The sequence below is a fragment of the Symphodus melops genome (assembly GCF_947650265.1).
Source record: "Symphodus melops genome assembly, chromosome: 21".
NCBI classification, from domain to species: Eukaryota; Metazoa; Chordata; class Actinopteri; order Labriformes; family Labridae; genus Symphodus; species Symphodus melops.
In genome coordinates this window covers 8,196,602-8,222,090 of record NC_136711.1, presented here as the reverse complement: position 1 = coordinate 8,222,090, position 25,489 = coordinate 8,196,602, and the positions used below count along the sequence as shown (strand labels likewise).

Sequence of the window (25,489 nt, the reverse complement as noted above, 5' to 3'; positions counted from 1 at the left end):
CTCTGCAATCACAGGGGAGCGGCAGGGAGTCATCGGTATAGAACAAAGATCTATACACTCATCATAAACACACATTACAAACACATGCACACACAAAAAACGACTGTACACATGCACCCTGCTGTCAGTGTATTTTGCCAACTGTAATCACATTCTTTCATCCAGTCTGCCTGAGGAGAGAGGCAATGAATTTTACATTTGAAATGCTGGACTTTGGAACAGAGATCTATTTTCTGAAGATGCTTTAAAGGCATGAAAGTGCAAATAATATTTGGTTAATAATTCACGTTTATTTAAATGTTTTATGTTTTTTTCTCTTCTTGCAGACCTGCCACCTGTTTACACATACCCTCCAATCACCATGGGTTACAAGGCCGGGCCCTCGCCTCCCGAAGCACGATTGGCTGAAGCCTCAGTGGAGGCAGAACCAGCAGAGCCTGACTCCAAGACCCTCCCACATGTATACAACATCCAGCCCATCCCCAAAACAGACAAGAGGAGGGAAGAAGAATATGGGGGAGACTGTGAAGTGGTGGAGCCCCAGAGTGAAGCTTCAGAAGGAGAGAAGGAAGAAAAAATTCAGGAGGTGAAAGGATTTTCGTTCTCAGAGCCTCAGAGCAAGATTTCTGGATCGCTGCCCTGTCCTTCCCCCACTCAAGTCCCAGATCTAGCCTGCCCAACAATAGCCAAAGGCAAAGCCCTAAAAGTAGCACTCTCTCTGGGTTGCTTTGGCCATAAGGCCGGCCTGGATGAGCCCCGACTTTCCAAAGAGCAGGAGGATGACAGTAGACACACAAAAGAGTACATGGAGGAGAAGGAGGAGAAAATTGGACCTGAACCAACAGAATGTAAAGTCTCTGTGCCTATAGAGGAGGATGGAGAGAATGTAGAGGTTGTTGAAGAAGAAGAGGAAAGCCGAGGGATGTGTGCAGGAGAGAACGTAGTGGAGCTTATCTGTGACTCTCCTGCTCCTTCCCCGTCCTCTGACCTTACACTCCCTCCCTCCTCGAGCTCAGCAGCTCAGCTCCAGGGTGCCTATATGTGGAGTCTGGAGCTTCTGATTGCTGCGGCTCTGTGTGCCACCAGAGATGCCTTGTACCCACCTGTACCTGCTGCTCCAGCCCCAAGTCCTCCTGTGCACCATGGTATGGAGATTCTGGGAGAACTGGCCGAGCTTGAGATCAAGCAGAGGAGCAGGGACGGGAAAGAAGAAGACAAAGAGGGTGAGTTCTCAAAAAGTTTTCCCAGACACCTTCATACTATGATGGAATATCAACCATTATTTGTCACCATGAAAAATATTTTTAAAACAAAACAAAGAAATCATCCCAGAAGTTTTGCATTAGTAGTTTTTTATTTGCCGATTTTATTATAAAGAAATTATGAGTAAAAACAGGACGAAAATAACCCAAAAAATCGAATCAAGAAAAAAGAGCCTACTTGTTTTGCTTAAATAAACACACACACTTACAGCGAACCACAAAAAAGGTCTGGGACACGTGTGCGACCCAGATGTTAAGACTCACATAAACACACGCACACACTCACGGACACACATATTTCCCACTAACTACCCTGTTTCCTTCCTCAGCTCTGACTTTGTTTTTGACGAAAGACCGCATTTTTACCTCAGGGAAGGGTGTGTGTGTGTGTGTGTGTGTGTGTGTGTATTGTGTTGTGTTTGGGGGGGGGGGGGAGTGGCACATAGACGGACCAACACGCTGAGCTTCAGACACAAGCCTGGACACACACACACACACACACACACACACACACACACAGACACACTCTGCCCGGTGTGTCCCTCAGGCTCTGGCGTCTTGCTTTGCTAATTAGACCCTTTCCTTTAAAACACTTCTCCTGTAAGCGCTCCTATTTTCCTCTCATCCCTCTGAGAGAAAGTGTTTTTATTTATGCCAGCATCTGTGTGTGTTCGTTTGCCTGCGTTTGTGTGCGTGCACGCACTGCCGCCGAGTGTGTGTGTAAGCTGTTAAGTAATCCCAGATGAATCCCTGCTCTCCTCCATCAGTGTCTATGTGTCTCTGCAGCAGGCTGCCTGCTCCCTGCCTGCGCCTCCTCCTGCCTCTCCTCCTCCTCTCTCTTTGTTATTTTTTCCCCTCACCTGCTTCCTTTTTTTTTTTTTTTTTTTTATTAAACCAATGTAATCTTGTGTGTAAATCCTGTCTCTGCAAGTCTTGTTGATGGAATTAATAAGTGTAAAAATCATAAGGCCCTGTGCAGCTGTCTGTGCATGTGTGTGAGTTTGCATTTATTTACTTGTGTGTGTGTGCACGTGGTTAGCATGTGTAATAGGTGTGAAATCAATAAATCCTGTCGTGGGGTGGAAAATGTTCTCTAAATTGCAACACATTTATTTATATGGAAAAAACATTTGGACTCGCTACACGGAACGTTATTAATACTGCTGATGGCGTTTTGGGTTTTTTTTTGTCGTCATGAATGTGTTTGGGAGATGAAACCGATCCCAGACAGATGCATTTACGCCGCTCCTTGATGCGGAAGGATATCTCAGCTCCTTCGAGATTGCAATTACAGATTAAAGAATCAAGAGAGATGTCCCCCTCCTTTATAAATTAGCATCATTACTTCTGTTCACACCCAGGCAGAAGGGAATGTTTGTGTCATAGCTTCTTTTATTCCTTCATATTTTCTTTATATTAAAAATTCAGCGCAATAAACTTTCTTAATGGCCTCTAATGATGACTACACCCATATGAACTGTAATGGTTTTTAATTTTCCTCCCCTGTTTTTGTTTTTTCCCCTCGAAATCCCCCGTGCAGCCTCTTATTACACCTCCCTTTAGGGGCAAAGTACGGTGTTATTACTGTGTGTGTGTGGGGGGGGGGGGGGGCGGAAGTTATCTATCGATTGCGGCCATCCTCCAGGATACTAAACTAGTGGTGATGTCAGCGGTGATGTCACCCTGTCAGAGTAACCGGAGCATGCCATTGGCTCAGAGGTCTGATAGATGAGATGGCATTGACCTCTGCGAGCTGAGACAGGACAAAGACACGTCTTTCTGCTCTGCTTTTACTTGTTATTCTCATATGCGTTTGTTCACATGTACAGTACGCAATCTCTCTTTTCCTATACATCCATCGTTTGCTGCAATTCTGTCTCCATTTCTCTTTCTCTCTCTTGCACGCAGGTTTTGATAATGTCAGATGTCAGTGAATAGGCCTTGCAGCTCCGTTGCATCAAGACAGAGATCCAGTCAAACCTCTCCTCTCCTCTTCCTCCCTTTCCTTTCCTTTGCTCTCCTCTCCTCTTCCCCTCTGCTCTCCTTTCCTCTCCTCCTTTTTCCTCTCCTTCCGTCCTTCCCTCCTCTCCTCTGACGGGAAATTGGATTCTGTCCATGTCCATAATGAGGAGATGTAGGAGAATAAATAGATAGCTCAATAAACACTTTGCCTCTTATTGCTTCTCCTCCCCTTTGCCCCCCCCCCCTTCCTTTTCTAACAGCGCTGCACACCTCTTCTTTCTCCCCATCATACTCCTCCTCTCTTCCTCCCAGTTGCTCTCTTTTCTTCCACTTCTCCCTCACAGACACTAATGCAGTTCGTTCTTGTCTGCGCAGCTCAGCAAAAATAGTTTAGCTGCATGTGTGAATTCAGAATGTTGTATTTGCATAGATGTGTGTTTGTTTGCTTGTGTGTGTGTGTGAGAGAGAGAGAGAACTGTCTCATGAATATTCTGTTTCATCTGCCGCTGCTGTGACAATGACAGAGTTAATGACAGTGACAGATGTAGAGATCGTTCTCCATCGCTCCCCCTCATGTGTGTTTGTGCGTGTGTGTTTGTGTACGATTAAGCAGCAAAACAAGTATACATCAAATAAACTACACAGCTAATATCATAAATATCACCACTTTTCAAGGCACCGATTCATCGCTCCACGAATAAATCTGTTCAGCGCAAAACATATTTTACAGCATTGTGTCAGCCGCTGTGTCACGCACCAATCTAAACCCTACAATCCATCTCCTTGTGCAGGTGAAGACATGCTGACCTTTGACCTCCACAGTCTGGCGACCCTAGCAGCCGCCCGTGCCCTGGAAATGGAGGGAGGGGCAGTGGATGTAAGGGGGGAGCAGCAGTGTCCAATCAGGAAAAGGTTGAACCTACGTAGGAAGTGCAGCTGGACTCCTCGCCACGAGCCGGTGAGGCTTCACTGAGAGTGTGTTTCTGTTCATGCAAACGTGAAGCATTTATGTGAAAAAAGCATAATACAATAGAAACACACCTAATTACTTTATTTATCTTAACTTTAAAAAGCCATCAAAGAAATGACAAAAGGAATCTTTTTTTTACATTGTAGTCTGGATATTCTGAGTTTAAATAATTAGTGTCTTTTGTTGTTGTTCTTTTGGATGTAAAAACAATATTTTTCCACTGAGGAGAAGAAGATGTGAGACCAAAAAAAAGTTTGCTGTGTGCCCAGCATTTTCCCCATTGAGGTGTATCACAACAACGGCTTGCTTTAGCAGAAATATTTATAACTTCATTAAATGTGATTAAATACATGTGAACTTCAAATCATAACAGATTGTTTAAATTGTAATTACTTCATTTACTTTTAAAGTAGCCCCAAGTTGTCAAATGTGATAATGTGCAAATTATCACAAATGTTTCTAAATGCAGCCCCCTGGATCTCACAGAAACCTTCGCCTTTTAGCAAAAAACAGCGCTGTACAAAATCAGCATATGTAAAAAGCGGCAGAGATCAAATGCACAAGCATCGTTTTAAAGAAAAAAAATCCATCAAATCATTAAGCTGCTGAAACACAAGCTGGCAACCTGACATGTGAATGAGTGTTATACTCAGTCTGTGTTCAGCATTGAAATTCCCCTGCTCTTTGTGTGTGTGTGTGTGTGTGTGTGCGTGTGTGTGTGTGTGTGTGTGTGTCAGGTGTGCCCAGTGAAGGGCTCCATGGAGACGATGGGAGGGGAGGAGCTGGCCATGCGTGTCCAGCTGGCTGAGCTACAGCGCCGCTACAAAGAGAAACAGAGGGAACTGGCCAAGCTACAGAGGAAACACGACCACCAGTAAGCCCACACACACATACACACACACATTTACACACACTTCCTTTTGTGTAGATCAAGATGTGCATTCCAACATTCACAATATTGCCGTGAAGCTGCATCCTCCTGATTTATCAGGACTTGCAGCCTGCTCATTCTTAATGTAGTTTGACCCGCAGCCGATCCAAGCTTCCTTCTGCTGTCCAGACTTTATCTTTGATCCTCGTCTCTCTCTCTCTCCTCCTCCTCTGTGTAGGAAAGAGGAGAAGTCTCGCAGTCCTGCTCGCCGGGGCCCCGGCCGTCCCCGCAAACGCAAGTCCACCCCCGGCCCAGCTGCAGCAGAGAACTCCAAAAGACTCCGGTCAGTGCTGTGATGTTGCGTCAATATAATCAGTGTGATTGGCAGGCCCCGTTCATTCATCCTGATTTCTGTTTGTGTTCTTAGTTAAAAGCGCGGGTGATTTTCAAGAAGTTTTTTCTTCAGCTGAATTGATTCAAATGCTCTATAGCTGATGATTTGCTTGATTGGGCACTGGAAGGAGCTGCTCGCACACGCTCACATGCACACAATCCGTTTCCGTGATGGGAGCTGTAGGCTGGTTGTGATTTTAAATGAGAGAAGCTAATGAAGATGAGGCTTTCATTAATCATCATTAATCACTTCTAATCATATTTATCACTTGCATTGATTACGTCCTGATTCTATGTGAACCTCCAGCATACATTAATACAGCCAGACAAAGTCCTGATGCACAGTTCTTACAGTGATAAACGACCCAACACCACCCCTCCTCTGCCCACGACAACACACAACCACACAGTTTAACACCTCAGACGTGCACACTTTGAAGCTGACACACATTCCTTCACACACTCACATACTGGTGACACTCGCACGCACATAGCTGGTATTCACGACTCAAAATGATGAATGTGTTTTCTCATGCCGACCCACCTCTGTTAGTATGTGCTCCCCTCGCCTTGATAAAATGATTAGAGTAACTCAAGGTTTGTCACGCTAACCATGATTAGAAAGCGCTAATGAAACCGACAATGAAAGGCTCTAGTTATACTGTACATGCCGTTGCACCTAAAACACACACACACTTACACACAAACTGGTTTAATTAGTAGCGTTGGTCGCTGCGTGCCAGAACAGCATTTTTGTTGTTATTAATAAGCGACGTATGATTTGTTTATGCTTTCATCTCCTTGTGAGAGCTGTGTGATGAGATAAACAGGTAGTGAGTATAAGAGAACAATCCCAAACCGAGACTGAGTTTCCCAATTCATACCCACCTTTACAGCCTGTCTCTGGACAAAAGAATTGTGGACAAATGTGATTAAACATCACTAGTATTCTTTTTTTCTCATATTACAGCATCAACTCCTTTGGGGAGCCTTTTTTTGTAATATTCTGGCTCCAGGATTTTTTTCCCACTTACACAATGTGCAAAGGCTATTAAGCTGTTTTCACAGACAGCCCCCAAAATGTTGGGAACATTTCCGGCAGACCCACCCTCAAATCTTCACGTGACTAAAATACACAAGATCTGCATGCCACTTCTATAAAGGCTCATTTTTGATTCGGATGTTTTTAAAAACTTGTTGCATTCTAGTTCTCATTTAAATGTCAGTTAAATTTCCCAGAGTCTGTGTGAAGGGCAAGGAAAGCGGAGTAATTCATCCTGAGAGGCCATTAGAGGTCACCTAGCCTTTAAATGTCTCAATAAAGAGTTGGCATGCGACACATGCAGCCAACAATCTCGCTGGCTACACTGGAAGCCACGAAAAGTTGACTGTGGCTCCCTGAAGCTATATCATCGTGAAATGATAGCTGATTGGTTCCAATGATTTCCTTGTCGGTAAAACTGAAGTTTTGGGAAAATTGATTAGCATCAATAGATAAAAGCCATAAATTAATCTATTCCTTTGGGTATAACCTGATGCAACCTGTCTTTATACAGCCTATTTACAGCCTATCGACTTTAAGTAGGCCCTCTCATATTGTAGAATTCACTATATACCAAATGTGTCAGATGGAGGTGAGATCGGGGTTGTGTGAAAGACAGCAAAACAACACAATTCAGAAAATGATTACCTTATGTACTGGGTTTTGAGCATAGGAGCATCGTAATATCAAAACGAGAGACTTATAACTGTTGCCAGAATATTTGGAGTGTATTTACAGTATATATTATATTATCCCCTAATTAGCCCCTAAAGTGAAAATAAGGGCTTAGAAGTACATGGAGGTACATTCTTTAGATGGATCTTATCCATAACTTTCTCCCGCTCCTTTCCCAGCGTCAGAGATGCTGAGAGCCAGAGCTTCTCTCTTCGGGAATACAGGATTCACTAGCTTTAGACACCAGCTGCTAACAGTGTGTGTGTGTGTGTGTGTGTGTGTGTGTGTGTGTGTGTGTCGGCTGCCTGTGGTGTAAGAGAGTATGCATACAATGAAGGAATGACAGAGAAAGAGAGAGAGGAAAGGAGGAGTAGTGTTCAATAGAGGTTAGTGTTTATCGATCGGGCCCTGAAGCTCCGGTCAACGGACAGACTCCCCTGGGACTGCTTCATCTCTCCCTGTCTCTCTCCCTTCCCCCTCCACTGTTCTCTTCATCCTCCTCTCTTCGTCTCTTCTCCACTTTCCTTCACACCAGATAATTCTCATCCTTTTATGTGATGAGTCTCATATTCGCACCGGCGCTTAATATTTCTGTGTTTGCTGTCAAGCTGTGCAGACGGGCAGCTGAGCCTTTCTCTTACCTCATCAAAGTTATGAAGCACAGAAGAAAAAACAGTATGAGAAAAGTAGACAGCGAATGAACCCAGAAGAGAAGGAGCTGAAAGTAGAGAGGAGAGAGTTTTTGAGAATAACATCCTTGATATAAAAGAAAAGTGTGTTCTGATTGTTCAGCTTAATGAATAATAAATTCTCATCTAAGTGCAACTCTGCCCCTTTTTTATGTCTTTCAGGGCTGGGCTGAATTTACTTGAGGAAAAAGCCAGGAAGAAAATGTCCAATCACTGCTTCAGCAACCTGAATGCAGCACAGGTCTGTCTCTCTGGCACTGACAACCATTTCCTGCCACTGATGTTTTTTTCTGCTTTCCAGGATATTTCAATTAGCAGAAAGAAATTAGTCAATAATTAGCTGTTCCGCTCCCTGTCTGCAGATGAAAGCTTGCTGTAAGCACAGAGGTCGACCCAGCGCTCTGAGCTCCAGGCTGGCCAGGCGGGTGACCCAGCTAAAGCAGAAAGCCGCAGCCCAGCGTGGCGCTCCATCAGCAGGTGTTCTGCACAGCACAGGGACCCCTGGTGGGGAGGATGGATCCAGGTGTCAGAGCAGACAAGGAAGAAAAGGTGGGAGAGGTCAGCTATCGTAGTTGGCAGCCATTTTTCTCTAATGTTAAACTAACAGGAAGGTTAAAGCTCAGATGCTGTAAAAAGAAAGGCTTAAGTTGTACAACTTTGTTAAAGGATTCCAATCATATAATTTGAAATAATATTACAAATTGTTCCATTTTCAATGCTTTTACATATTTTTAAAAATTAACTAATTAGATGTTGTCTAATGTTAGCTTAAATGTTATAAAATATGGACATACCTTTGGATATGGCCTCATTGTCCTTCCAATTTTTAAACCATTTTGACAAATTCCCTACATTCTTTTGCAACTTGTAACCTGGGAAAAAGAAGCACAACAATGCAATTTAAGCATACACCCACACTTTCCACAGAAAATGGCCGCAACCTAAAAATGCTCAATGCAAACATTTGTTGCCCTTTAAGCAGTGAAATAAAACTTACCCTTCCTCTGATGTTGACCCATCAGACTTGCAGCAGGTCCGGGAAGCTGGTCCCACTGTAAAGAGGAAAAGGGGCCGAAAACCCAAAGTGCTGATGGGCATCAACTCAAACAGAGCTCATCCGAAGGATGGTCGGACCTCTGACAAGCTGGAAGCGAGGGAAGAGAAGAGTGACTGTGTGAGCTCTGAGCACGGTGAGTGGCACAAAAAATAAAGTTTATGAATATTTGGATTGGTAAAAACTCCAGTCAAACAGTCCAACAAGGCACCAACAAAGGAGCCATTTAAACAACCTTTTTATTTAATAAAATATTGTTGCTTGTAAAATGTAAACAAAGACTATTTCTTTTTGCTAGCGAGACTTTTATTATAGATTAAGTAGTGCTAATATGGCCAACAGCTCAAAGAACATCAAAAAGACATTGTGAGATTTCACTACGATAGTGAGTCTCTGTTTGTTTCTGTGTGCTTGCTGTGTGTCTGAGAGGGAGATGCCTGCCATCATTCAGAGGTGGGGGGCTCTTCTCACTTCCCAGCTCATTTATCAAACTGTTAAAACTGTTAACGACTTGCCACAGGCATGCAACACACTCACCCAGGCCCTCAACGGCACACGGTAACGTGAGCCGACTCTCGTCCCATTCAAAATGTCCCACTGTGGTCTTCCACTCTTTTCCTCACCACTCCAACCTCCAGAAAATGTGCTTTCTCTGATGCTTCACGGGAGGGTTTCATAGAAAAATCCAAACTTAAGGAAAACACTAGAATCAACTTGACCCTGTAGCCTTTACTAAAAGAGTCGTGTTTGAAGATGTATGTGTGTGTGTGTGTGTGTGTGTGTGTGTGTGTGTGTGTGTGTGTGTGTGTGTGTGTGTGTGTGTGTGTGTGTGTGTGTGTGCGTGTGCGTGTGTGTACGTCAGTGTGTGTGTGTATGAGGCAAAGTGTTGACGAGAACGCAGTGTAAGTGACAAGTGTGTCAGAGACGTGTCGACACCTGACACGACCCCTGCAGGCAGCGACACACAGCTGTCAATGATATCTTGTGTGTGTATGTGTGTGTGTCCATGTTTGCTTCCTGTGATTGCCTTTAAGGAACAATTATGTTTGTGTAGCTTCTGAGGAAAGTCTGATTAAACATGCAGTCAAAGAACAGCGCTAGTTATTTTTTATACAGCTATAGCCACAAGCGTGTGGAGATAACTGTCCTTCAATATGTCTCATCAAGGTAGTCCCTGGCTTTGGCTTAAACAATATTTACATTGAGCTCACCTGTGTCACCTCTCTGACTGATCATATTGATGTCATGCTTACACAGAGGAGGAGGAGGACGAGGAGGAGGAGGAGGAGGAGGAGGAGGTGGACGGCAGCTACGACAGTGAAGATGGAGCAGATGATACTCAGATAAGCTCAGCTTCTAAAGATGCTTCTGCAAACCCTCCCGGAATTGGGCCTTTTTCATCGCAGGCCTCCAAGCTCCAAGAACACCAGAAAGCCAGGAGTAAGCGACACGGGCCTCAAGGTGGCTCTTTATACATAACCTTATATGTATATATGCTTCTGGCATGTAACTCTTTGATTTTCTGTTACATATTAAAACCATTTGAAGTACTTTAGGTGTAAAAAAAAAAGTTTCAATCTGTTTTAAGGATTTCTTTCCATTTGGAAGGCAGAGTAGGACTATTATTTGCATTGCTAGATATGATGCCCAAAGAGATCATCTTTATTTGTGAGCTTGTTTAGAACCCTTACGATGCTCAGATGAGTGTGTCAGATTACTTTATGTGGTATTGAAGACCAGCAAAAGACATACATTGATATTTCTAACCACATGACACAAAAAGAATATTGCTTCTGCTGGCCGTTAATGATTTCCCCTTGTCCTTTAGGTATGGGGAGCAATCCAAGTGCAGATCAGAGAAAGCCGCACAAAAGACCAAGCCTCTCCAACCTAGAAAGGGGACGTCTGTATCACCAGGGGACTAAAAAAGAGCACCTGCCCAACTGGGGAGTGCCTTCAGTGGGCTGCAGCTTCGAGCAAGAAAGAGCCAGCAAGGAGACTGTGAGGAAGACCTCAGCGGGACAGGGCATTCTGGGAAAGGTGAGACATTTCAGGGGGTTTGGAGCTATCTTGTAACCTTACGGTGACACAGTGATACTTTTTCTTGTGCAATGGGCAACTCCTCAACAACGTAAATCACTCTCTGGCAACGGTGAGTTATGGTTGTGCTCTCACAGCGTTGTGTTACAGCCTCAAAAAGGGCATTTGCTTCTTGCATTCTGTGTAAAGGATCAGGGGAACAGCGAAGTAATACATTACAGTCCCCTTTGACATCTGCAACATTTTTAAACTTTGTACAAAGTCCTGGGTATAATATCTGTTCATTGCTCCATGTTAATTATACAGCTAGGCTTTACTGCTTTAGCTAAACTTGGAGATAAAAATGACATTTGGAGCTAATCATGTGTAGGAAGAGATTTAACTTCAAGGCACACCTTCCATTTTGGTTGGACATAATCTGTTTGCTTTGCTACAATTTTGTTCCCTTTGAATAAACACACAGAGGTGTGACAGAAAGGCGGTATAATCAGCATCTCTATAGATTACTGCTATCACAAGTTGTAAGGATTCCCATTACATCACTCCTGAAATAAGTCAATGATCAACAGAGGACATGGGTATGCCGCTGTGTGGTGAAGAAAAACCCAACAGTGGTTAGGAGGACAGGGGTTTAAGTTCAAGCAGCATCTGATTGGAAAAGGTGACTCAGATACATTGTGTCTTCTGCTGCATGCAAATAAAGGCTGAGTAAAAGAGGGAAGGAGATGTTTGTAGTAACCCTCGCCCTCAAGTTCCCTCATTCTTTGTAGATGTGTGACACACCCTTCAAGGAAGTTTGAATATCCTACAGATTACAACTGACAGCACCAATAACTTGAGAAACTAAGCATCAGCTGTAAATCAATTACTTTGTCAAATATACCATTTGCAGTTGTTATCAGTGTGTTTGCATGCGTGTGTGCTAGCTGTGCTAACACACCACTGAAACGCTGTGTTAGTGCAGTCAGACGTTGGCAGGACAAACAAATTAACTTCAAAAGAGAAGAGGCCCCCGAGGTTGTCTCTGTCTTTGAGTCATTGTGAGGGAATGTCCAAAAGCACATAACTCCAAACCTAACAGAGAAGTTTTAAGATTATCATTGGCCATAACCCCACACACACCCATTCATGCCTGCACGCACACACACACACAGATTCACACACACACGAGCACTAAAGCGAAATAATCACCCATGCCCTCTGGTGACGAAACTTCTGTCACTAAAATATATGGTCTCCTGATGTGGAAAACTTCAATAGACAGCACACACACACACACACACACACACACACACACACACACACACACACACACACACACACATAGACAAGCCATTTCCCATGCACTCAATATTATGGTCTTTTCTTTGGAAATACAAGCAGAAACCTGTTGGGCAAGCTGGCTTTCCATCATCAGTCATCAGTTATCTTTGGCTAGACCAGCCTAAACCGGTCTGGAGATTTTCTGTGTGTATGTGTGTGTGTGTGTGTGTGTGTGTGTGTGTGTGTGTGTGTGTGTGTGTGACTGTAAATTAGGGTTCAACTTGAAGCTTTTATATTAGCAGGAATCCACATCGATAAAGTGTCCTTGGGCAACACAAGGAAGTTTTACCACTTCAAGAGCTGAAGTTATTACTGGGTGTTAAAGGTGGCAAAGTGAGAAAAAAAAAAGAATCTTCAGACCTCATTGAAGTGAGACATTACAAGAATCCTCTATTTTCTCCCATTGATGTATTCACCACATCAGACTTGATTCAGTCACCTGCAGATCCTGTTTACTGTTGATTAATCTGAGCTTTTATTGACGTGATACCATATCCCGCTCGGTCCCCACTGATGTCACATCCTTTCTCCTGTACAGGTCAAAGGCCATGCAGTGAGCCGTCTGCTGCAGAGCTTTGCTGCAGACGACGGCTTTCGTTTGGATGAGGAGAGCAGCTTCTCAGAGGGCCAGGAGGAGGAGGAAGAGGAGGAGGCAGAGGAAAAAATGTTGATGCATCTCCCTCCAAACATGCCCTGTAGAATACCAGGTGGGTAAAAGCAAAGACACATCATTTGTAATTTCCAAGCACGTTGGATCTATTTTAAACGTGTAGACGCACCTCTTTCTCTGCCTTCATTTTCATTTCACATTGCAATAATACAACACATGCACATATAATGTATATCCCTCCATTTATCTTCTCCTTTCACCCACACATCTTTTTTACCACACCTTCCCTCTGCAGCCCTACCAAACTGTGTCCTCAGTAAAGAGATGTTAGTGGATGGACTGAAGATCCTGATCTCCAAGGAGGATGAGCTGCTATACGCTGCCTGTGTCCAGACTCTGGATCTTCCAGACATGTAAGGCTCTGCTTTCTTGCTGTCTTCCAGTTTAACATGTTTAATCTCAAAGAAACAAAGTAAAGTATTAATCTTCCAGGAAAGAGGAAAAAATACTTTTCCACATGATGTCTGTAAACAAAACTCAGTTTCCATCCTTCCATTCCTGAACACTTGACACTCACATTGCATTATGCTCTTTATTTATTTAGATTTAGTTTATGTCTTTTTTTTTTAAAGCATCAAATACAATGGCCTTTACGATGACCAAAATAATATGAAAAATCGTTGTTGTTATCAACCACGGTTAGACGTGGTTACTAAAAAAGCCATACAGCATGTCGAGTTTTGTCTGATAAACATAAGAGTTAAAAAGCACTCGAATTCCCGGCAGCTGTTAGAATCATGATGCTCATAATGTCAGACAATAACACAATGACGTGGCAGACAACACAGACATCAATGGGAACAACAGAGTATGAAACTAAATAGTTCAGGAACAACATTTAATTTAAAAGTAACTAAAAAATAATGAAACATTACATTTTCACACCTTTTTTTTTTTTAGATTCAGTGTTGTCATCGAAGGGGAACGTGGGAATCGCCCTCGGATCTATTCGTTGGAGCAGCTACTACAAGAGGCGGTGAGTTTCAGTCCTAAGGCTCCATGCTGACTTTTACATGTTGGAGTATTGTGGGTAATTATGCGAAGCTGGTTTATTTCAACTCTACATGAGTTATACAGAGAGTTTTGTGACTTTTACAGGTGTTGGATGTGCGGCCCCAGACTGAGGCAATCCTGACTGAAGGGACTCGAGTGTGTGCCTACTGGACCGAGCGCTCACGTTGTTTATATCCGGGATATGTCCATCGAGGTGAGCAAGACACACCAAACACCTCACTCTGTATACATACATTGGTGGGTTCCCAGCAACTCATGTACTCCATCTTTTATGTTTTGCTATAGGCGGCTCAGGTGAGGAGGAGAAAGAGGGCAGTATGATGGTGGAGTTTGATGATGGAGACAGAGGACGTATTTCCCTTGCAAATATCAGACTTCTCCCTCCAGGGTACCAAATACACTGTGAGTGTGGCTTAAAAAAAGTCGACAGGAAAGAAAGATAAAAAGACTGTTGGATGAAAGAATGAATGAAAGACTATCCCAATATTTGATGTTTTGTCTCTGTCAGGTGCTGAACCCTCTCCTGCCCTTCTTATCTCACCTGGTCGCCGGGCTTGTCGAAGCTCTACCCAGGAGAAGAAAGACGCACCCACAGAGAAGCCAGCCAATGGGGATCCGGCAGGAAGGCTCCAAGAGAAAAGACCAGGTGAGGCAGACAGGCATAAATGCAGGAGTGTGCGCAGCACTGGAAATCCTTTAACTCATAGTTGATCTTTCACTTCTCCAACAAAACCTTTTGCAAACATTTCCCTGTTATGAGAATCTTTTATCATTGCACAAACATCTTTTGAGTTATGACAAATTTTACTTGCACATTAACACGAGGTGGCATATTTTTATTGAACATGATTAACACCCAATATGTAATAGAAAACTGATAAATGAGGGGACCAGGTTTCCGATGAGGATCATTGAAGGAGTGTTCATCAGTAACATAAGGGGCCACTTGTAGTTTGCCAATTTTTAAGTTTCCTTACTAATAACAAAATCTCATAGCAACTGAGAGAAACCGTTTATATATGTATTTATATCTTCCTTCAATCAGGAAATTGTAAAATGTTTTCCTGGAGGCAGAAACTGAAAGTGGTGATTTGAAGTATGATGGCGGTCCTTTAAAAATGTTCCCACTTGACCTTCCATGATAATGGGACGGTTGAGCTCCCTCACCATTGTGACAGTTGAAACGCAATTTTAACAAACAAAGTTGCAGACACTGTCCCACGCATCAGTGTAATAAACTTTTATAGTGTCTTTGACTGATATTGTTGAAAGGTTTTGTCTCACTCGTAACATGACTCGCACACAGCCCTGAAGGCCACAGTAAAATCTCCCAAACAAAAGCTCATTTACAGATCCAACTGTCAACCAATAAACAGATGCCCCTGAGTCAAAACAGAGCATAGTTAAAGTAAATAAACCGTAAGACTCGTAAATTTAAATGACCCGTTTGCGGCCTTTCATTTAGCCGACGTATTTCCACATTAATCATGACTTTATGTTGTCGTCAGTGTACTTTGTGCTTCTCAGCAACATACATGAAAAACTCAGAGTGACAATAAAGCTGGAGGCAGAGACAGGTCTACCAGGTTTGGTGTTGTAGTTTGAGTAATGAATATGTTGAAACTGATCTGGCTTGGTGAAGATCAAGAAGATAAAAGTGTTACGTTTCCCTGCAGCTTTTTGTTCCACAATTAATCTCAGTCTGCTCTTTCGACTCGTCAGTTGATATTGAATATAACACCTCTTTGTTTCTGGTTCCCTTTTCAGTTGGTAGACCGAAGAAGATCCACTCAGTGCCTAAGACTGTCAGCACGCCGACGTCAGTAACAAACACTGTAACCAAAGGCAACACTTCCTTGTTGAACTGGTCAGTGCCTAGGAAGAGGCCTCCAGTTGATTTCTTCCTCTTCAACGGCACGTCCCGAAAAACCCAGAAGAGGATACGAGAACGGGACTTAGGATTCTTTCATCGTCCTGCCTACCATCATTTTGCACCTCCAATGCCTATCAAAGGCATATTTGGCTCCCCTTTTGAATGTGACTCTTTCAGCAGCATTGCCAACGGCTACTCGACATTTGGAGGCTCTGGAGCGGGACACCCAGCCAATACAGTTGCCTCTGCGGGGCTTCGGGACTCCTTGTCCTCTGCTTGCCCCTCAGCTGTCTCACCGGCAGCTGGTAGCAGGAAATCAGTGAGTGAACGAGACCGGAAACACTTCCTGGTTAAGCTTGACCATGAAGGAGTGACCTCTCCAAAAACAAAAAATGGGAAGGCTCTGCTTCGACTTGGTGGGAGTGGAGTAAGAGGAAGTAAGTATTTAAACTCCACAGACGCACCACTGAGATATATCCAACCTGGCCAGCTGGTAAAGGATGGGAAGAAAGGTGGAGGGGAAAGAGAAAACACGACAGCCTACTCTGAGCCTATTCTGAGGAAAGATCTTCTGTCATCAGGTGTCAGTGCCCAAGGTGGAGATTACAGTTTGGAATACCCAAGTGACTGCCCCAGCTCCTACTCTGAGCTTGATGAGGAAGATGAGGATGATGGCCAAGAGGCCGAAGCACGTAGAGGAAGTGCTGCAGGCACGTCCCATCGTGGTGGCCGCTTTCTCTCTCGACTCTCTGTCTGCTTCTCCTCATCATCCTCCTCTTCTTCCTCCTCCGGCTCCATCTCCTCCTCCTCCGTTTGCTCTTCAGACAATGATTCGTCATACTCCTCTGATGAAGAGTCCTCATCCGTGCTACTGCGCCGCGCTCTGCTTCAGCAGGACAAACAGAAGCAAAGGCAGAGCATGACATCCTCGGACCACCTGAGCTCTGATCCTACCACCTCCAACTCTCCTCCCTCTGCCGTTGCCCCGACTCAAGGCTTTGTGGCCAAAGCCAGCGTGGCTGTCTCAGCGTCAAAAGTGAGGACTGACAGAGGAGAAGAGAGGAAGGAGTTCATGTCAAAAGGAAGTATGCTGGCAAACAGCAGCACAGCTAAGACCCAACTGAAGAGGAAAGAAGCAAATCCTAACAGCCATCATCAGAGACAAAGCAGTCCTGTGAGCCAGCAGCTAAAACCTGCCTCTAAAGACTCAGCATCAGCTAAGAGGCAGCGGATGACTTCACCTGAGCCGCTGCCCAACATGGCTCCCCATCTGGCTGGAAGACAGCTCTGGAGATGGTCAGGCAACCCAACGCAGGTAGGATACTTAAGCCTGTGTTTTTACATATTCTTGACTGTATTTAAATGCTAAATAATCTCATAGCTTTCCCCTGCTGCACTGCAGAACTTGGAAGCAACTGTTAGTGATCATATTCCTAACTTAAACATATTGCATTGAAATCCTGACTACATCAGATTGTGTTGTTGTTTTTGTATTTATTGTGAAGGTATTGTTGTCATAGGCATCAATATCCTAATTAAGCTCACTACTGAAGTGAGCAACAGGTGGTTGTTGTCAGGGAAATTAAACAACATAATCCCTCTTTTCCTCTTGGCCTTCCTCAGACTTTGTTTACATTTTCAACACAATCAGGTTTACTTGGTGTGGTTCGTGACTGATTAAGTTACTGCCATTTATTATCAAGTCACTAGGCTTCTTTTTATCCAATCTCAGCCTACATTTTACAACGTTGTGTGTTGTTAACACGACTGTAAATTTAGGCTAAGACGTCACACTTCCAAAGAAGCTAACTCTTTGGTTTGCACATGCCTGAACAAATCGAAATATGTAGTAATGTAATATGTAACCTAAGATATTGTTACTGTATCAGACATTATATTTATAGTATTGCCTATGTCAGATTTAGAATGTGTTGAGGCGAAGGATACAAATCTGAACCTCTCACATTCAGCTTTTGTTAAGAGGCCGTTCTTTGTCTTGGGAGGACACTTAAATCTTGATATTCTTTGGTAAATATGTTTAAGCAGAACAAAATATAACTTTTATTTTTTTTAATGGGGCTGGTGGGTAAATAAATCCTCCTCCTTGAATAAATGAGAGTTCCTCTTTTATTCTCTCTACCCGACAGAGGAGAGGTCTAAAGGGTAAAGCCCGCAAGCTTTTCTACAAGGCCATCGTGCGGGGCAAGGAGACGGTGCGTGTCGGGGACTGTGCTGTGTTCCTGTCACCCGGCCGGCCTCAGCTGCCCTATGTGGGCAGAGTTGAGAGCCTTTGGGAGTCGTGGAGCTCCAGCATGGTGGTCAGGGTCAAGTGGTTCTACCACCCAGAGGAGACTCGCCTCGGGAAACGACACCGCGACGGCAAGGTAAAGCCAGTGCAGGAATAATTTCTGAAGTGAGAACTGGCCAAACAGTCCGTGACATTTTCATTGAAATTTATCACCACTTTGCTTCCTTTTATTCCCCAATCCCATCTCATATGAATGGTTAAATCTCCACTTAGTTCATGTAACCGAACCATTTTCTCTTCTGAATACTCAATCTAAGGTGGACTTTTCTCGGGAAAAAGTCACAACTCCACAGAAAGTCGTGCATTTTGCAAATTTGGCAACAGCAATAATTGCTTGTTTGGAGTCCATACAAAAAGAGCTCTGTTTGAATGAGTAGCAACATCCATTAATCACAGCTGATGCAAATATATACGATCAATGTTTGCAGAAACTCAAATGACAAAAAAAATTCAAGTTAAAGCATGATAAAGAAGTATGTGTGTGGGAGTGAAACTGCACCTAAGATACTGCCAGAAAAATCTAAATATTACCACCGACCTTTTTTTCTGTTAACACATGATAATTAGATTTGCCTCTGACTCTCTCTCTAGAACGCCTTGTATCAGTCGAGCCACGAGGATGAGAACGACGTTCAGACCATCTCCCATCGCTGCCAGGTACTCAGCCGGACTGAGTATGATCACCTGATGCATGAGCGTCAGCCTGGCAACACAGCTAACGACCTGTTCTACCTGGCTGGTACCTACGAACCAACAACTGGCCAGCTGATCAGTGCAGACGGCATGGCAATTGTTTCCTAGCTTCACAAGCCGGAAAGAGAAACCCAGATATTTACCTGGACTCTGAATTCGACTCACGGTCCATCAGAACAGGACATGGGACAGAAGGAAACCAAGACAAAGAGTTTGAGCTCTGCGCATTGATCCGTCCCGTATCAGAGAAGGGGCTAGCCCCTGGATAAAGCCTGACAGTACTGGCACTTAAAGGAGTCTGGTTTGTTCTGGAGAAAAGTATGATCCATGTCAGATTTAGGCTGTTAATCAGATATGGACGAAGGCTCCCTGTCACAACTAGAGTCTATAGCCCTCTTTGTGGCTGAAAAAAAAAGGAGTATCTAGTCACTGAGACAAGATTACTGCGTCAAAAGAACAGAAACCCAAGGACAGTAGCACTTTGGAATACAGTCACATGGATATGCTATGGGGGCAGGGTGGCATACTTGACTTTCTGAAACAAAGACTGTATCAGAGAGCAAGTGAGACTGTGAAGGAGAGAGTTCAAGTAAACCACACTGGTTTGGATGGTTGAAATGGTCTTATACTGGTAGCTTGATGAAGAAAACGTGATTGGGAGATCCCAACAGGACCAAAAAAACACTGTAGTTCGAACTTTGTTTGTATGTGTGTGTGTGTGTGTGTGTGTGTGTGTGTGTGTGTGTGTGTGTGTGTGTGTGTGTGTGTGTGTGTGTGTGTGTGTGTGTGTGTGTGTGTGTGTGTGTGTGTGTGTGTGTGTGTGTGTGTGTGTGTGCAGAGTGGCTGCTATTAACCTCTTCAGCATTTAATGAGCTCTAAGTAAATAGTGCTTTAGTGTGTGTTTGAACTGTATGCATGTTAATACACAGGTGGATCTGTGCTCATCAAGCATAGATGACGTCATGACACACCATCAGTTTGTCTCTGAGTATTAATCTGTGCAGTGCTCAACGTGCAAAATACAAAACGACTTCATCACCTGTAAAGCCATACACGTCAATACCTCTCGCTTTTGTATCCCCCCTCTAAGGTGGGAAGACACATGTACATGGATTGTTAGAGTGCTGCGAGCATGTTGGTTTGAATGGAAAAGTGTGGGTTGTGTGTACAGCATTTTGTGTAATATAACATTTTGTAAATAGTATACATATATATTTGTTTTTTGTTGATTTTTTTGAAGAAAAGATTATTTTATTTAGATTTTTTTAGAGTGGGTGTGGGTGGGGTTGGGAGGGTCTGGCAGAGGGAGGAAGTGGGTCGGTTTTTTCTCACTTACTGCACTGAACAGGATCACAGGTTTGGATTTAGGGTCAAACTCATGTGAAGACGTAAAGGCTATAAAGTCTGCTTAAGGTAAAGTGTAGATATGTAAAAAGGAAGTTTTTCAAAACGAAATCAGAAAAAAGCTCTTTTTAAACATGTTTCCAAATCCTTTTTTCTCTGTGGGGTTTCGAATGTGCGTTTCCTGTTGGGAGCATTTTCTTATTAACAAAATACTGGAAAAGAAACTGAGTTTCTGCTGTTCTATGATCCTAAAAGAATCTAGTTCTTTATCTACTTTAGCCTGTATTCCTATATAAAATGTAGATATTTATCTGGCATCAAAAATACCAAAGCACCTGTAAGTTTACGCTTCATTGCATCAGAAGAAAACAATTTTATTAGAAAGACTTAAAAACATTCAATCAAATCTGAATCCGGGACCCCTGCAATCATTGAGGTATTTTAGCTAGAGCTCCTCTTGTTGTCTGCTCGTGTTCATCCAGCGTTGCTATGACAGCCTCTAAGACATGTTGCAGCAACATTGTCTGTACACCACCCAGCTGATGCACTTGAGGTCTCTATGGCAACCAGAATGGCATCACGTGACTGTGAAGGACAATCAGGGCCAATCAATGGGACAATGTTGAGAGACAAAAAAACAAGATAAGGATCAAATCACAAATTATGCTTCTTGTCACTTTTATTCCTGCTTTGCCAAAAACTGTCTCTGTGTGTTTTATGTTCACTTGTTTTTACCATTGTCTTACTGTTTATGCAAGCCTGGGATGACTGTTTGTTGTCATTGTATAGGATGTACAGGGGGAAGATCATTAATGCAATTTTTCTTTTTCTAGACATTGACTGACTTTCAACTACCATGTTGCTGTTACACTGCGAAGCAAAAGCTTTAAATGGAATCTAATGTGAAACTCAATTTTAAAATATCACTTTAATGGGTCTTTAATTATTTTTTATTTTTATTTCAAAGCTGTATTTTCTTCAAGGAAACACTGGATTCAGTTCTGGCCATCACATTTTGAAAGAAGCAACATCATTGTGTTTTTTAAGACCCACTGGAACCTGCTTTGTGCGGTTGAGATAGCCTACTAAAATATATTGTGTAAATTCAGTCATTCTTTTGGAAATATGACTTAAATATTTCCTCGTGTATAAAAGGAAACAAATATTTATCTTAATTTTATTGCCTTTTTGTGTTTTATTAAAAAAAAAGATTCTTACAAAAAACTACCTTTCCTTTTTCTTTCCTGCTGGGTGTGAGTTTTCTCAATATCACCGTGTTTATCAAAGCCGATCATTTATGTGATAGAGGAAAAAGGAGAAGAAAGCGTGGAGGAAGAAAACAACAGAAGACAGAAGGAAGCAAGTTGAAACAGTATATGAAGCTAATAGAATGACCAGAGAAAAGGAAATTGTATCTAGCGATGTTTCATGGAAGAGGACGAGCGCGATAGTCTCCTCTGGCTGTGCAGGTGGGTCAGGTATTCAGAATGATAAAGACGGAACTGCACCATTTAGAGAACAAAGCCAGGATATCAGCTTTCGACCTGCAAAGGTTTCAAATCCAAAGTTTGTAGATGAGTGTGAACAAAATGCAGCTTACAATGTCCTTTTCATGCTCCTGAATGACACTTCAGTCTATACTTTTAACAAGTTAGTACAGATGTGTGTATCTGTGCTGGGAAGGACACGAGTTTAAACTGGACAGGGTGTGTACCTTCTGGGACAAAGTGCAGAAATGTGCAGCCTTTTATTTAAGGCCTCCTGTGAAATATTCACACCTTTTTATCGCACTGTAACCGGAGCCTTTGTGACTCGGCTTATTGCAACATGAAAGTGATGATGGAGTTACCTTTTGACCTCAAATTATAGCGCTTTGCCTCGTGGAAACCTGCAAAGACGGCTCGAGCGCAGCATTTCCTTAAACTAAATGTCGACCATAAACTTAATTTTACTCTTCGCTTTGTTATTTCATGTCAGTCTCTCCTGTGCTGCTGTTTCTTTATCTTTCCAGTGTGTGTAGCCTATCTCTCCCGGCTTTACTTGTCAATGCAGGAAAAGGTGACTCACATTATCCTTGAATAAGTCAGCTAATGGTCCTTATCCATAGTTTAAAATCACAAACGTTAACATTAAGGCTCTTTGTGTGTGTGTGTGTGTGTGTGTGTGTGTGTGTGTGTGTGTGTGTGTGTGTGTGTGTGTGTGTGTGTGTGTGTGTGTGTGTGTGTGTGTGTGTGTGTGTGTGTGTGTGTGTGTGTGTGTGTGTGTGTGTGTGTGTGTGTGTGTGTGTGTGTGTGTGTGTGTTTGCCTTTCTTTTGTACTGTGAGTTTAGCTAGTTTGGAAGTTTAACATATTAGGTTCACATAGATGAAAACACACACACACACACACACACACACACACACGTTCCCACTGTTGGCCTTATACATCCTCCTCATTGGCTCCTCAATCAACCACCGCCTTCAAAACACACACACTAAGTGCACTCTTCGACAGCTTATCAGCACGTTTGCATTGGGTTTATCAGGCTGACATTGTTAAACTACTTTACCCAGAATGCTGTGGGAGATAGGCGCACAATGGGAAGCTAGGGGTGCCCTCTGGGTTAATGAGAGCGGGCTTTCACATCTTAAGAGCAAACATGCCGCAAGCAGATTAGTGTGTGTGTGTGTGTGTGTGTGTGGGGGGGGGGGGGGGGGGGGGGGGGGGGGGGGGGGGGGGGGGTGCAAAGAAATGTAGCATTGAAAATGTGTTCTTAAAAAAATACCATTACTAAATAAATACTTAAAACGGGTAAATTGATAACAGACATAGATTGTATGTGAATGTGGGTGGGCTTGCATATCAGTGTGACTGAGGTTGTGTGTGTTTGGGGGATTCAATCCAGAGAAAGCCCTCCATTTAGATATAGCTGGAACCCGTCACTGAAGTTAATGTATGGCTGTCAGCTGCAGCAGGATGTGTATGTAGATTTGTGAGTTGTCCAGGTTTGTGTGTGTGTGTGTGTGTGTGTGTGTATTCAGGTCGCTTAGAAAGGGAGTAAGGAGATCAGCTGGTCTTCTCTCTCACCTCATTCATCGTTTATATGAGGATCTATGAGCTCTCCGTCCAGATCCAGCTTACTATGTGTGTGTGTGTGTGTGTGTGTGTGTGTAAAATTGTGGATGTCCATATAGTTAATGTGAGTCATTGTTGTGCAACATATTCTGTGGTAACAGATGGCGAGTTCACATTAATCATGAATTGTTAGTGTGGAAATCATCTACATGTGCTCTAACATTACAACACCAACAAACCTCAACTGTTCTCACTGTTTTCTCTAATTTCCCAATGTTTGTCTTGATTCAATCATGAGGGGGAGGAAGAAAGCAGAAACCATCTTAATTTTTTTAGATTACTTTTCCAAAGATGATTGATCATTTGAAAATGTTTGCAGCGGCATGTCAGCTTAGCTACGGAGGCCCCAATATAGACATCCATAATGAACAATATGATGTCCTTCAAGAGAAAAGGTTTCTTTCGGATGTGTTTTGTATTTGGCTTTTGGATCCAACAGAGGGAAAAATACCTGCCTTTTATGTTTTATTTAATTGTAGGCTTTATCAGGTAATGATAGCTCCAAGACACGACTTTGAAAATAGATAATTGCATATAACTACTTTTCAAACAAGCTGCAACTGTGCTGAGCCCCAATATTTACTTATTTTCCTGTTCTATCTTTTATCACATGTACTTGTTTTGTCTGGGAAAAATGTTTCACTTTTATACATTTCTATGGACTTCTATTGGCCTGTCTTTGATTTGTTAGCTTAAAGGATATGCAAAATATGTTTAATGCTAAAAAGCAAAAAAATCTTTATCTAAATGATTGCAATAAATAATTCCACTTAATATTTTCAATAAATCAAGTACTGCTTCAAAAGTCAGAGTTATTGCACTTCCACAGTATTGTAAACACAATATTTATGCAAAAAAAAGAAGCATTTTATGATCTACAATTTCATTTTATGTATGTTTTTTAACTGAGGTTATGAAGAGATGCCATGGAATTAAAAAAAAAGAAAAAAAAAAGAAGGGGGCAAAAGAAGGCAAACAGTGAGGAAGAAAATGGGGAAAAGGAGGAGAAGGGATGCAGTGGAGGAGCAGGAGGTGAGTTGTGTTTCATACTTAACGCTCACTCAGGGTCATCTGGGGTCAAACTCGCTCCATAAGCTGCTAACAGGAAAATCAACATGATGATTTTAACTCTCTTTAATACAGGAAAACCACTATCTTGTCTCTCTCTCACACACATACACACACACACACACACACACACACACACACACACACACACACACACACACACACCACATACACACACACACACACATACACACACACACACGGTTGGACATTACTCAGAGCAGTTGCGGTGGTTATCGCTCATGCTGGTATTTGATATTTGGAATACTGGAGGAGTGTCATCTGGCTCGAGGTGGACTTCTCCGTCGGTCAGAGGAGGTCAAACATCCTGTAAAGTCTTAGTGGACACAGCAACCGGAGACAAGTCCCCTCATCGCTGTCGGGTGGGAATGTGTGAGTGTGATATTTATGATGTGATCGAGATGCCACCTGGAATTTTTATATGTGTGTATGCGTGCGTTTTTAAGGGGGAGTTTGCACCGGTGGTTTCATATAAATAAACTGTACATATCTGTTTCCCTGCTGTCACTGGGTAGAGTGTACAAGCTTGGCAGTCACACTCATACACAGACACACAGACACACACACACATACAAACACAGAGACACATAGCCTATATGTTCTTTCCTCTTGATTTGTTGTCAGCTCCCCTGCAAGTCATCAAAAGAGCTGTAATTGTACACCTGACTGGTTGTAATATGTAGCATAAATGAATGTGAAGCCTCAACAGTGAGATGGTGTCTGAGGGTTTATCTCTCCCATGCTGATTTGCTGATTTCACCACTTTAAATGTGAATTGATGCAACATTGGTGCAGACAGTCAGATTGCCTTTCCTTACATTTCATCAGATTTTCACAAACATATTTCACATTTAATGAGTACTTCACCATGGCCTCCCCTCTTTACATTGACATTTATAAGAGCTAAATCAAATGTTGCTGTAAACAAGTATTTTAAAAGACACAAGTCTGTATTCATAAAATAAATCTGCTTTGATGATTAAAGGAAAAGTTGGACATTTTAGGAAAGATGACAATTTGCTTTTTTTTCAGATTGAGATGAAAAGATGACATCCTTTTTGTTTTTGCATCACAGAACACAGGCAGGGCCTACATTTCTATCC

General features: G+C 42.8%; 2 protein-coding genes across 2 annotated transcripts in view; both read left to right on the top strand.

The window, feature by feature from the left end:
- bahcc1b (BAH domain and coiled-coil containing 1b) overlaps window positions 1–21,401 on the top strand; it is a 54,913-nt gene extending 33,512 nt beyond the window's left edge. Inside the window, exons 10-27 of the mRNA XM_079334098.1 lie at window positions 327–1,223; window positions 4,016–4,182; window positions 4,932–5,068; window positions 5,304–5,408; window positions 8,027–8,105; window positions 8,227–8,413; window positions 8,887–9,038; window positions 10,199–10,358; window positions 10,747–10,958; window positions 12,820–12,988; window positions 13,187–13,304; window positions 13,852–13,927; window positions 14,050–14,158; window positions 14,251–14,367; window positions 14,474–14,611; window positions 15,733–17,153; window positions 17,986–18,222; window positions 18,738–21,401. Coding sequence (XP_079190224.1) covers window positions 327–1,223; window positions 4,016–4,182; window positions 4,932–5,068; window positions 5,304–5,408; window positions 8,027–8,105; window positions 8,227–8,413; window positions 8,887–9,038; window positions 10,199–10,358; window positions 10,747–10,958; window positions 12,820–12,988; window positions 13,187–13,304; window positions 13,852–13,927; window positions 14,050–14,158; window positions 14,251–14,367; window positions 14,474–14,611; window positions 15,733–17,153; window positions 17,986–18,222; window positions 18,738–18,947 — 4,691 coding nt within the window. The 3' untranslated portion in view covers window positions 18,948–21,401. The remainder of the gene's footprint in view (window positions 1–326; window positions 1,224–4,015; window positions 4,183–4,931; window positions 5,069–5,303; window positions 5,409–8,026; window positions 8,106–8,226; window positions 8,414–8,886; window positions 9,039–10,198; window positions 10,359–10,746; window positions 10,959–12,819; window positions 12,989–13,186; window positions 13,305–13,851; window positions 13,928–14,049; window positions 14,159–14,250; window positions 14,368–14,473; window positions 14,612–15,732; window positions 17,154–17,985; window positions 18,223–18,737) is intronic.
- ndufaf8 (NADH:ubiquinone oxidoreductase complex assembly factor 8) overlaps window positions 1–25,489 on the top strand; it is a 161,099-nt gene that overhangs the window by 89,722 nt on the left and 45,888 nt on the right. The window lies entirely within an intron of this gene.